General features: G+C 36.7%; 1 protein-coding gene across 6 annotated transcripts in view; it reads left to right on the top strand.

Annotated features, from left to right (window-relative positions):
• TLL1 (tolloid like 1) overlaps positions 1-13982 on the top strand; it is a 126613-nt gene that overhangs the window by 87713 nt on the left and 24918 nt on the right. For all 6 annotated transcript variants that reach the window (XM_068137138.1, XM_068137141.1, XM_068137140.1 and 3 more), the window contains 6 exons: positions 74-176; positions 1581-1697; positions 2592-2737; positions 8217-8412; positions 9876-10001; positions 12044-12204. In XM_068137138.1, the coding sequence (XP_067993239.1) occupies positions 74-176; positions 1581-1697; positions 2592-2737; positions 8217-8412; positions 9876-10001; positions 12044-12204 (849 nt within the window). The remainder of the gene's footprint in view (positions 1-73; positions 177-1580; positions 1698-2591; positions 2738-8216; positions 8413-9875; positions 10002-12043; positions 12205-13982) is intronic.

Raw genomic sequence — 13982 nt, 5'->3', positions numbered from 1 at the left:
CATGTGACTATTCTGGCTTTGCTTCTGCCACTAACCACACATGATTTAATTCGATGTTCCACTCTGATTGCAGATTGTTTTAAACTTCACCACTATGGACCTTTACAAGAGCAGTCTCTGTTGGTATGACTATATTGAAGTAAGAGATGGCTACTGGAGAAAGTCACCCCTGCTCGGTATGCAACTGTTGAATGCTGTGCTCACCATAGTTACTGTACTCAGTGACTTCAATGGATTTGCTTGCTCTTGAACCAACAACAAACCTCTTGGGTTTTAGGTGTCTAGAATGCATCTAAATTTGGGGTGGGAAAAAAAAAAATCTCCAAATAGCCCCAAGTAAATTATTTATTTGACTTGAAGCCTCAAGCCTTCCTTTCATCATAGCTAGCTGCATGTGTGGAAAGATGGGAGTTGCAAAACTTTTTGCTTTGCTTATGGGTATTGATATATGAAGTTGATGTAGTTCACAGGAATAGGGAAATAGTATACAAACACTAGACAAATCTGTAGAGCATGTGGTGGGAAACCCATAGTGCATGTTATGAGCACATGCACTGTTGAGAACACCCACTGTGGAATTGTACTTACGAGCTCTGTTCCTGTTCTTCAAAAAAGATTAATAGATTACTTCTGTTTCTAATTTGCATGTCTTTCTCTGCTCTTGCAGAGAAAAGACATGCAAAGCAATAATGAGTTAAGTCTCAGAGTTGCAACTAAGAAGCAGGAAGCTGCAACCATCCTTTTCTTAATTCAGAGGGTTGTTGGGAAGATTTCACACCCCATAATGCCACTGCCTAATTGAGACGCTCGATTTGACATCCTGTGATCTTCTCTGACTGGAACTGGGGATTTCAGAACATGAACATCTCCAACTTCTTGGGTCAGTTTTGTTGTTGTTTTTAGAGTGAAGACTAAAACTGTTTGTTAGCGTCCTAACGATCACATTTTTAAAACAGCAAAAAAGAAAGAAAATGAAGCAAATACAGAGGGCAGCTTTGTAACAGTAGTATCTACATTCTTGGTCTTGAAAAGAAAAGAAAGAAGAAACAATTAAGACCAGGCTCTAATTACTTCTTTCTCCTGTTCCCTTCTCTGTCATCTAGACAAACAAAAATTTTGCTTACCTAGGCTGAATTTAGGAGGGTAATACAGTCTAGGGTTATTTGGATATTAGGTTTTAAATTCCTTTGTTTATTAGACACAATGAGTAGTATTACTGTGACCTAGATTACGTTGCTTTCTTAATACTCACTCTCCCCTTCCAAAATGCCCAGTTTTGTATGTGTAGAAATAATCTGTAACAACAGTTTTCTTACTTAATTCACCCATGGCTTTATATTTAGACTTGTGAACCTAACTGCATTGAAAAAAAAAAAAAAAAAAAGGTACTGAAAACTTTATATAATAAAACCTTTGTGGGTCCTGCTCTGTAGTAACACATGTGCTTAACCATGAATGTGTGAATAGTTCCAGAGTCAGTTATGCTACTCCTGTTTATAATGTTAAACACTTGTCTAAATGTTTGCAGCATTTGGCTTCAGAGGAGGCAGAAAATGCAGTTACTGGTTGCATGTTTTTAGGCAGGTTTTGTGGTGACAAATTGCCAGAAGTCCTTGCATCCTCTGACAGCAGGATGTGGATTGAGTTCCGCAGCAGCAGCAATTGGGTTGGGAAAGGTTTTGCAGCAGTTTATGAAGGTAAGCCTCTTACAGCATTAAAAATGACTTGATTATTGAGGGAAGATATTAAGTGCATACCTTTGGATAGTAAAAAAGAAAAAAACCAACCAGAACCAAACAAAAAACTCCAAACAAAATGTCAGCAATAACCTGGTAGGGAATGAGTATTTTATTACTAAAAGAGACAGTAGGTGTTAACTTACTAGAGGACACTATTTGAAACTTCCTGTTGATCAGCTTTCTGATGACCTCTTTTCCAGAGGCATTTTAGATCAGTTGCTTAACTAACTAAATGTTCATGGTCTACCATGTAGAAAGATGTCTTTGAGTACTTTCTGTTTACTCTTAAGAAAATGTGACAAGTAATTCCAGAGCATATGGAAGATTTAACAGAGACAATCCCCACACACTGAGTATATTAGCAAGTCAACATTCTCCTCTTTCCTTAAATATTGAATTTATGGTAGTAAACTCTGCAATTTAACTGATATTCACAGATGTTTACATGATTATCATTAGTATAGACCCTGAAAACTGTATAATATTTTAATGAAAATATTTTTTAATTATACTAGCTGGTTCCTTGAAGTGGAAAGCTGTGGGTTAAAATGCATATATCATTATAAAAGATGGTATTTCTATCTTACTTATCTCTTTCTAAAGATTTGTAAGTATTCATAAATAATATTTATGAAATAAATTTTAAAGAGTAACAAAAAAGGTAAAAAAGTAATAATTTTGACATTTTGAGCCATTAGAAATGATGAATTATATTAGTCCTTGGTGGAATTTTTAAGTTCTCTCTGGAATAATCTTATTCCTAGCTTTAAAAAGGGGAGCATAAAATGTCAGTTTGGGCATGGGGAACAGAAAATGTTATTACTGACAATAAGAATTTTATGCTTTTATCAGCCATCTGTGGAGGTGAAATTCACAAAAACGAAGGCCAGATCCAGTCTCCCAATTATCCTGATGACTACAGACCAATGAAGGAATGTGTGTGGAAAATAACAGTGTCAGAAAACTACAATGTAGGATTAACCTTTCAAGCATTTGAGGTAAGGTCTTTTGACTGATCTCAGAAGAGCATCTAGTAGATAAATGACAATGACATTTAAGACAACCCTCATTAAACCTATGAAGGATGTTAATAATTCTCTGTGAAAAAGAAGCTCAATGAAACCTTCCTTTCTGGAGGAAATTTTCAAGAAGGTGAAAGGTTTTTCATGTTTTCATTGATATTTGAATTAGAATGTTTAAATTACTGATAGCAGTCACAGTTTAGCAAACCCATAAGCCTGTTCAGCAAAGCTGCTTTAATATTCTGTTAAATAATCAGGATTTTTTTATCTTTGCTAAATCTTATTGTTAAAAAGGAATGTCTCTGGAAAGAAAGCATGGTAGGTTTTGGCTTCTGTTTTGAGAAGGAAAAAAAAAAGCCTACTTAAATGCAGTTTGCAAACCTATATTTAGAGAGGAAAGAAAAAAGCCATGGTGAGTCATACTTGCGTGTCTAGTGTGCATCTCTCTCTGTGCAAGATTGCTAAACAGTGGTAAACTATTGTATAATAAAGGAAAATAATGCCATGCACTATCTTCATGCATACACAATGCACTGGCTTGAAGTTTGTAGATAGATTTTTGTAACATACTTTGAGTTCACTTGTCCTATCTGAATATGCTTCAGCAGTAACAACATGAAGGACACTTTTTTTTTGTTTAAAAAACTCTAAATTTTTTGGCTTTACAGTGCACATAGATAAAAAACACAGGTATAGTAAATACAGATATAACTCCCAATCTGTAAAGTTCAGGGGTATGGCACATATTTGCTATGACTGATGAAATGTCAGCATGAGATAACAAGGCTTTGGCACTTTATCAGTATTTATGAAGATAAGCAATGAAAATTGTAATAATTGCACAAATTCTCTTTCATTTTTTGTATCTTGAATTAATGTTTGGTCTAGGGCAGACAAGATCATCTCTCTCCACCCAAAGTGTTTTCTGAATAGCATTCAAGACTCTGTGTGGCCTGATTTGAGATTACTTAACATAGTTTTCCAGTCTCTTTTTAAGCACTGTTGAAAATGAATCATGGTTTCAGTGGCTTTATATTTGCTGACCAGATATGGAACTTTTGTAGTTTGCCATTCGTGCTCCGTGTTCTTAAATGTGATCTCCTAAGAGAAATGGCACTATGGCTCTGCTCTGTGGAAAAGACTCACCACAATATTTGATCTCCATACACTTGCTTAGCATTGTTCTACATGTGTAGTACATTATTGCTCGCACTAATCAAAGTTCAGTATCACCTCAGGGAGAATCAAACTTTCATCTCTTTTTATCTTTCAGGGCCCTTTTGTAATCACCAAATTATGGGCTATTTGCAAGTATGAAGATAGCATGTTCATGCCCCATAACAGAATTAGAAGCAAAGGACCAGCAAATGAGAGCACAATTTACTAAGATAGTGGTTAAGGCTGTAAGAAGAAAGGTCCAGGTTTTCCCCCAAACTGTTAGTAGACTGGCACTTTATAGAGGTGAAACATGTGGACTGATGTCTCATAAGAAGAAAGAGGAAATTGAGAAGTATGGTTGAGTGGTTGTCTCAAGTTACTGCCTCTGTTGGATGTTTAGGGAAAAAAAAAAGTAAAAAAATTCCAACTGTAGGGACTTAAAAGGTATATAGTCTTCTATGGAGAGTCTGAGCTGTGATTCCAGAGTGGCAAGATGCCCATGAGCACCAAATGAGGTATTCCAAACAGGCACAGGACTTCTCTTATATCTGGTTTGTTTTTTTGTTTGTTTGTTTTTTTTTTTTCCCAGTGTTTCTTACTGATTTGTCCACAGGGTTCCTCACTGAGTGTGAGAGTTGCTTTGCAAACTGCTATAGAATGCCTTGCCTAGATATTCACCACTGGGTCTGATTTCCATTTCAGCTCCAAGAGCTTGAATGTAGGTGTGGCTTTTGGTACTCAGTCCCTCTCTGGACTGAATCTTTGGTGCACTGCCCAGTAAAACAAAAAGTTGTTTCAAAATCACCATTCTTTGTGCCAGCTGAGATCAAAAAAAGTAAATGTCAGGCCAAAGAGTTATTGCAGTGTGTTTGTGAGAAATTATTTCTCTGTCCTTTGAAAGGTACAGTTAAGTAAGAGAAAATCTCATTATCCATATGTAATGCTAGAAAAAATACTTGCATAAATAACCTTCACTCTGAAGTGAAAGCACTAGGCAAGCTGAGAATTTAAAACTGTATCAATGAGTCATCTTGTTTTGCCTGCTGCGGGCAACACATTTTCCAGTGAGTGTGGGATTATTCATTCTTATGTGATTGCCTGTTGGGCAGGTACACTTTTCAGCATCTAGATAGCAGCAGAGATTTTGGAACTGGTAACTCCACCTTTTTGCTTCATTATAGTCACCTTTTTTATATTGTTCTTTGAAAATTATCAATTCTTCTGTTGCATTTTTTTTTAGATAACTTTTATTGGCCTGTAGTCTCACCAGTTAAGGCAATCCAGATGTTTTCTAGAGCTGAACCATATTAGTCTTCCTCATGAGGCAGCCCTGTTAATCTTTGATCTTTGTGCAGATAGTGCTCATTTAAATGTTTTTATATAAATCAGGGAATAAAGTTTATCTGACCTTCTGATTTCACTAATTACCTTTTATCACTAAAGTCTATGACTTGAGTCTGGTATGTTTACCTGTACTGGAATTTCACTCTATCAGCAATTAAATTAACAATGAGAGGAAGTAATTAATGATTTATCCTAAAATTTGATTGTTCCAAATTTGGTCTTCAATTTTTTATTTTTATTTTTTAAACTATATTAGCTGGTTTTGCTTTTGGGAGACTGTTACAAACCCAAAGTAGTCTGGAATCGTTAACCAAATATATTTTTGTCTAAAGTAATTTTTTTAGTTTTCCAAAACTGCAATTGTGTGCGAGGACTTTCCTTTTGAGAATTGATGCTGAGAATGCCTCTGGCTTTCCGTTATGCCAGGACATTTCTTAGTGTGCTTATGTGTCTGTCTTAGCAATTTTTCTGGCATTTTCTCAATTTAGCTCTCTAATGCAATTCAAATTCTGGATTTACTTGAAGGCCTTCAGAAGCTGATGGTATCTTTCATTCTTCTAGAAGCAATACATTCTCCTGTAAAATCTGTTTGTGCTTTTTTTTTTCATTTGCTGATGTTTTACGTATTTCTTCTCATCCCTATGTAATATCAGTCTTGTGAAATTTTAATGCTTCAGTAAATAAGGTTTACAGGATCAGTCCAATTACAACTAAGCTCACTGGGAGTCCTTTCATGAACTTGAAGAGATTTTTCTAACCTTGTAGGAGGAAGAGTAAGAGACTATTGCAAGTGCAATAGGTCTTTGTATGGCAGTGTTCCCAGATGACAGTACCACAACATCTTAAAACTTGAGGTACAGATAAACAAAGCACATGTTATACTAGCTCTTTTTTGTTCAGTGCCTCGACACCAGTTATATTTTCTCAAAAACACAGTGGTTGCCTGTTAGTATTTATATACTTGTAACAATTTAATCCCTTAATAATATTTACAGCAATAATGACACAAATTGTAGTAGTAGTACACTAAAAATAAATATGGTAGAATGACCATCTTTCAAACTGTTTTATTGAAAATCAATAGCAATTTTTATGTTGGTTGATTTATGTATTCTTAGGTAGTTTAGCATCTTACTGCTTTATGAAATGTATTTTTAGCTGTTGTCTTCTGCCAAAAATAGAGCAATTCTCAGAAAAGAAACTAAAAATTCCCCCCACCAAGAATTTGCTATGTGTGACTGAGTGCTGCACTCTGTCTGTTAAAAAGTATAATTTCCATATTGCCCCACAGAACATGGAAACATGGGGAAAAGAGATGTTAATCAAAGGTCTTGAGTAGTGAAATGACCACAGATGTGTGGGGAAAATATACAATTCCTTCATTGATATTAGTGCTCTTTGGACGAGGTCATTTCTCTCTACATCAGATTGCAGTATAATTTTTTTCTGAGACAACAAGGCAGACTTTGTTTCAAATTGGAAGATGAGGTCATGTGTTTCAAACTTTATTATTTAGACTAATGAAAATCTGGAATTGTTATTACAGTGTGAAAAACTTATCAGTGCTCAGGTAGGCACACGCATAAACCTACAATTACCAGTGAAGTCAGGAGTAGCTGTTTGCATTCAAGATTTTTATGACTTCTCTCCCTCATTTACCAAACTATGACCCAAAGCAATTCTCCAACAAACAGCTAAGAAATTACAGTAAATGCCAATATGGATTGTGCCAGAGAAATAAATGGAAAAAAGTTACATATGTAAATGTTTAAAGAATTGGGAAGTTGGAAAGCAGACTGACAAATTTTCTCCGTAAGTCATTAAAATGAAATAAAATCAAACAGCCACTTCCCCCAGTTTTTCCTCTTACATAAATAAAGCAGAAATCCTAATGTTCTAAATGAAAGCTCCTTAGTCTGGTAGTTACTGAGCTTAGACATAATACACAATCAGAGCAGAGTACCAGCAGCTACTTGTACTAAGTGTGCAGCTTATGTGCAAGAAAAACTCATCTGGAGAAAAAATGTGGTTTTATTCTGGATTAGAATAGACCAGACCAGGTTGGAAGAGACCTTCAAGATCATCGCATCCAACCTATTATCCAACCCAACTAAACCATGCAACCAGGCACCCCATCAAATCTCCTCCTGAACACCTCCAATAATGGTGACTCCACCACCTCCCCGGGCAGCCCATTCCAATGGGCAATCACTCTCTCTGTGTAGAACTTCTTCCTAACCTCCAGCTTAAACCTCCCCTGGCGCAGCCTGAGACTGTGTCCTCTTGTTCCGGTGCTGGTTGCCTGGTTTTGGCTTCTTTGTCATTTTAACAGAAATTGGATATGCTGTATTAAATTTGAGGCTTCTTCAATTCCTTCTCTCTGACTGTGGTCCCACCCTCTCTCCATCCCCATCCTCATGATTGAGCCACTTAGGTGAACGGTTGTTTTCTTCTTTCACTGTGTTGGGAATAAAGGAAGAAAATAGAATACTGATCATTACCTGAAATAGCCCATCATGATAATACATAAAAATTGAGCTTTTTGCCGTCACATAACCAATTAATACTTGTGACCTGTTTAGTTATTGAACCAATAATATTGTGTACTTCAGTTACATTAGAGAAGAGGAATGTACTTGAGGTCAGAATAATTTACAAATTCTGTCAAAATTTGACAGAACATTGGGAAGCCAAGGGGTCTTGAAGGTGTCTTGTTTTTTGATTATTTTTTTTTTTCCTGGTTAGACCATTGTCTTGTGTACAATCTCAACACTTTTTTCCTGCAGAAAAGTAGTTAAAAGCAGTCCGGTAATGCTTGTTCATCTTATTCATATCTGACTCCTAAAAGGAAAACTCTAACCTTAACTTTTAAAATTTTCTCCTCATTATCTGATTAATATTTCATGTTTATGGTCAAGTTCAATTAGGTCACTTTAAAAACAATTTTTTACAGATTGAGCGACATGATAACTGTGCATATGACTACTTGGAAATTCGAGATGGAATGAATGAGAACAGTCCTTTAATTGGTCACTTTTGTGGCTATGACAAGCCAGAAGACATTAGATCTACCTCTAATACCCTGTGGATGAAGTTTGTTTCAGATGGAACCGTTAACAAAGCAGGATTTGCAGCTAATTTTTTTAAAGGTAAATGTTAAAGCATATTTTGGGAGCTGCGAACTGCTTATCACTTGGTTTTGTACTAGAAAAATTACGACATGATATTAAAAATATTTCTCATACTCTTTTTTTACTAATATCAGTTCTGTACTGTCTCCAGCACATTTTTTTATCTGGGCATACCATTTTATCAAAACAAAGCAGTAGAGGTATTTGAATCTCCTTATAAAATATGTCCGAAGAACGAGGGAATATATTCAGTACAACTTGCGACTCTCTTGAGATTCGAATGATCAACTTTGCTTTGAAAAACCTTTGAAACATATCTGATCTTGTGAAAAATTACTTTGTTTTACATTGTGCTATCAAATGTGAACTTAAATATCACAAAGGAGTCTGTGGTTTTGGGGTTTTTCCTTCTATTTTTTTTTTTTTGTTTTTCTTTTTTAATTGACTGTGGCTTTTCTAATCCATTTGCAGCATTAGGCTGTTTTTTCAATTTATTACTTTTTTTGTGAGCAAAAAAGAAAACCCAAACAAAGCAGATGAGAAATAATAATTGCCAATGGCCTCACAGTCTTTGTTCAGTCTTGGGGTGAGTATGTGTCATATAACTGCAGCTATACATGCAGCATTTAGTGTGTGGGGAATGTATAATTTCTACTGTATGCTGCCCATGGCCCAGTGAAAGCCACTTGTAGTAGTGTGGCCATGGCGACACTCCAAATACAGGTCACAGCACCTGGAGAACCTTTTTGCTCTATTGAAAAGCCACAAGCTGGGGCTTTTCTCACCCTAACTGATAGTTTTCACTATAGAAAATAATAACCTTGAAGGCTGTAAATACGAGAGTCAGAGCTCAGTTTTATTCCAAAGAAATTGCTTGTCCTGGTGTAAGGAAACAATATTTCAACATCTGAGGAATATTTTAACAATGAACCTCATGAGTATACTTCAGAGCTAGTAGAAATAATACATTATTCCTTTCCCTCCCCCATCCCTGATGCATATTGTTCCCTTTAATATCAGTAGAATGAAAACCTGGGATTTGAGGATTCTCTTAATCTGTTTTTTTAGTATGAATTCGGGATAATGCACAGATTGATTCTGTGGGAGATAAAGTGCCCTTCAAGTGACCCTGCTGTGGATTTTCAATCTTTCTTTCAATACTTTATACAACCTTTTGATGACAGCTGCCTGAATTATTGTATGCTGCCCACAAAGTGCTTATAAATTAGGTCTGCAGCTGTCAGTAGATATTTTTGTAAAAGAACCCCACCCAAACCCCACAAAAGACAAATTCTTATTTTCTCCATTGCAGGTCTCCTTAACCTTTGAAAATCCTCTAGTCAGCAACCATAGCGTGTTATATAGTGCATCTTATAACAGCATGCATACAGCTTTCTGGGTTAATACTTATCCAGGCAGTTGCAGCAGAGGAAGATGATTATTTAACATATTTTTGTGTTCTTGTCCTTCTGTCTTGGCAGAGGAAGATGAATGTGCCAAACCTGACAATGGTGGCTGCGAGCAGCGCTGTGTAAATACTCTGGGCAGTTACCAGTGCGCCTGTGATCCTGGCTATGAACTCGGTCCTGACAAAAAGAGTTGTGAAGGTACAGTGCATTGCTCTGCTATGGGCTCTTAAAGCTCATACAGCACTAGGGCTTGTATGAAATCTACAACTTCTGTATGCTCTGTTCTACCAGTGTGAGATCTGTGGAACCCAACATAGAAAACCAGTGTTTGTTGTTAAGTAGTGGTGTCAGAGTAACATCTGTCCACGGTATTCACATTCATCTGTCTGTCCCTAATTTAGCTGTGCAGATTTAGTATTAGCCAATTGGGAATGACGCAGAGCAGGACTTCCTACCTTCCCAAACCACTTGCTACATTATTCATGCTTATTAAAGCAAAGTCTTCCACTGTGCATAAGGAAACAATTATCAGCAGAGCAATGTGCCACTGTCTGAGAATCCGAGTAATTAACAATCCCTCTGACCACCTCTGAGTGGGGTGTGACTAGGAAGCTGACAGTTTTGAAGAGCAAAATCCTTTATTCCAGCTTAAAGCTCAGCAAAAGCCTCCCCACTTGCAGTCAGACTGTGGACTTCTATTGCTGGGGGAAAAAAAAAAAAAGGTCTGTTTTTCAGGATGAGTAAAGCATGTTAAACTAATCATTTGGAGATGTAAAAACCTGGTAAATTGAAGTCTGTGCAAACACAGGATTGGACTGAAACAAGCTTTTGCATTCTGTACATACTTCATATAAAAGGAAAGAAGAGGAAGCTCTTGATCAATGCACCCCAATTAATGCTCACTGCATGCTTCACTGCAGTGTTGACATGCACAAAAGATTGCTTTGTGGTCATCTAATCCAGATCTCCCCCACCAGCGGCATATTAGCTTTAAGATCCGCCCCCACACCCCCATTATTTCCAAATTTCTCACCATTGCCTCAAAGAATAATGGAGTGATATTGAAAAGCAGAAATGGCAAACTAGAAGTTGTCCTGACTGAGACTGGACCATTTAGGGGTACAGCTTGTCATCTGAATGCAGTCTAAACCTGTGCCTGGTATGTTTTTACATACTGAGGTGTGACTAGGAATCTCGGTCTTCTCACCCCGGTCATATTACCTTTATGTGTTTACCAAGAAGTTTTCTGTATGGGAAGCCAGGTTCCAGGAGAAAGACTGATATGTGTGTGGGTTGGCCAAATGAGCTCTGGCACAGAAACTGGAGAGTTCTCCCAGGTGTGTTAGGTAAAGTTGTAGTATGTGAGATCAGCTAGAAAGGAATAGCTAGTTTATAAAACAGTCCATCTTACCACAGAGCAGTTGGAAGAAGGTAGAGTTTTAGACAGCTCCTTAGAAAGAGATTTGAAGATGATTTCCAGTGCTATCAGTCCTGTATTGGTATCAGTGCAGCAGCGTGTGATCAAGAAACCTTGCAAATCCTATTACTTAACCAAAAAAATAATTCCACAGATGGAAAAGATTAGTGCTTTTATCCTTTGCTATCTGAATTGTAGTCACAAACATAATAAAGTACTGTTCTGTTGTATGGAGGTGACTGTTCAGCGTGTATTTGGATATAGTAGGTATTGTCTCTATCACCTGAACATCCATAGCAAGAGTAATTGTGACTGAAGAGTACATGACTGCTATTCCGAAGAAGTGACACTTTCTAGTAGGTTACGGGAGGCATTTGCAGCTATATGAGCTGAGACAGATAGGGCTGATTCTGGATTAATAATCAAGGGGAGATGCTGGGGAAATGTGGAGCAAATTCTAAGTAGTCTCTCTGTCAGAAGAGAGGTGGTCAAGGTCTTGGGAGGGTGGTGAGGTCAGAGGACTTGCATGGGAAAGACTATGAGAGAATAACCAGAGTCTCTAGAGGGAAGGGAAAAAGAATGAACATGATAACGCCTTGTGTAGTCCTGAACTTATCTCTGTCCACAAACCTGCAAGCTATTCAAGATAGGAGCTGTCTCTTTCTCTTTGTTTGCACCAAGCATGATAAAGCAAGATTCTGATTATTCTGTCTGGGTATTACAGCAGTATAAGTAACGAGAGGACTGAATCTTCTCAGTGTGCTTCTGTTTATAGTAAAATATTATTTCAGTCAAGAAATTATGATTTCTTTTAATTTTGCAGCTGCTTGTGGAGGACTCCTGACAAAGCTAAATGGGACTATAACAACACCAGGGTGGCCCAAAGAGTATCCTCCAAACAAAAATTGTGTGTGGCAGGTGGTTGCCCCGACGCAATACCGAATTTCAATGAAGTTTGAATTTTTTGAGCTAGAAGGGAACGAAGTAAGTAACTGTGAACAAAGAACTGCACAATCTGTTACATGCTAAATGGTTTCATGAGTGTTCAAGGATAGGTACTGTTTTATGAAACCTTTGCTGACCTTTCACATGCTGACAGTAACCATAGATATTCTTGTTTTCATTTTGGGACTGTTCCTGGATTCTTTCAAAACAAACATGGAGAGAATAGCTCTCTTTTGTGTATCATCTAAATGTATATATATTACGAGAAATGTAAAAGAAAAATGGTCTGCTGAGTTTCAGATGACTTCTTTTTATCAACAAATTAAAAAAAAAAAAAAAAAGAAAAGAAGAGCAAATGGCTAAAGCATATTGCAAAGAATTCAAAGGAGGAAAATCTGGAGTAACCAAATTGTCTTTGCAGACTATGAATACAAAGAATACACATAAGATGTGGCTAGTGACAGAGCAAGGAAGCATGTAAATCACTTACAAGTATCTCATGGGGGAATATTTTAAAATGAGCAGCACCAGAAATAAAGCACAATAGAACAGCAGTGCTGTGGGAGCTCATCCCCAGGTGAGAAAGAGGTGCAGGGCAGAGCCCTTCATGTGGCGAAGGCTGCTGTCTCTATCTTTAAGCAAAGCAATAAGGGTTGCAATGTTTCTTTGGTGTGAATCTGTAAAATGCAGTTTTGGCATCAAATTTTCAGCCTCTGTATTGCTTGCTAGGCACTACTGTGTCAGACTGTAGAGTTCCCTTGCCATACTCTAGTCATAATAGGCTGTAGCCTTTGAGGTTATCTGGATATTCTTTGTGTGAAGAACCCAAATCCCAGGACATTATTTCTGACTAACCAAATTTGTTAGTCTGATCTGAGGATGGGTCATGCTTTGGGCATGAAATCTGAAGTGGGGAAAGCTGGCATTTCATTACCACTGATTAAAAACACAGCCATGGCTTATCCAGAATATATCAAAATTATGTGCAGAGGCAGCAATGAGAGATTTTTATTGGGTTTGGGTTTTTAAAAATAATTTGAGATGGATCCTGAAGTCCATGAAATTCCAACTTTTAATGGTTCTTGTGTTTCACTTGTCCTGTTGTTATTACAAAAACTGCAAAAGGTGTAATAAAAACTTACAGATTCCAAAGAATTAAAAGTTAATTATCATTTGAGCTATTCATAAAACCTTTTTTCCTGCACTTTATTGATGCTTAAAGTAGGTTTGTAAGGAAGACATCTGAAGTGTAATGAAGTTAAATTGGTATTCTAATGTCATACAAGAAACATAACTTAAATGTATATATAAATATATATACATAATATTTTTAAACATTAAAAACTTTGGTTTTATCCTCTCCTGTACTACTAAATCTCAGCTTTATACTACTGAATAGTAGTACTAAGAATGGCACACGTGAAAATCAGAAGAAACATCAAAACTCACAACCGATCTGTTGCTGAGATTTATTAATGTTGTGAGCTATAATTGAAAATCACATGCATTAATATAAATTTATGTTTCAATTAATATAAATCAGAATGTGGCACTAAATCAACTGTTAGGAACCTTTGTGATCTTCGTGATGCATAAAATAGTGTCACTGGAATTAGTCACTTTCCAATTCTGCATCACAGGAAAATAGGAAATTTGTTCCAGTAACAATGAAAATGTAATCATCATATAGAATGTATTATGTAAACAATTGTAAATGTTGTCAATTATTTAATATTTCATAGGGAGGGAGAAGAACAGAAAAAAACCATCCATTTTTATAGTTCTTTCTTAGCTCCCCTTACATTTCCTTTTTTGAC

The sequence above is a fragment of the Melanerpes formicivorus genome, unplaced genomic scaffold (genome assembly GCF_026170545.1).
Source record: "Melanerpes formicivorus ecotype bairdi unplaced genomic scaffold, bMelFor1.0.p_v2 SCAF_4, whole genome shotgun sequence".
Taxonomy (NCBI): Eukaryota; Metazoa; Chordata; class Aves; order Piciformes; family Picidae; genus Melanerpes; species Melanerpes formicivorus.
Note: the sequence above shows the minus strand (reverse complement) of the source record. Positions and strands in the feature narration are given on the sequence as shown.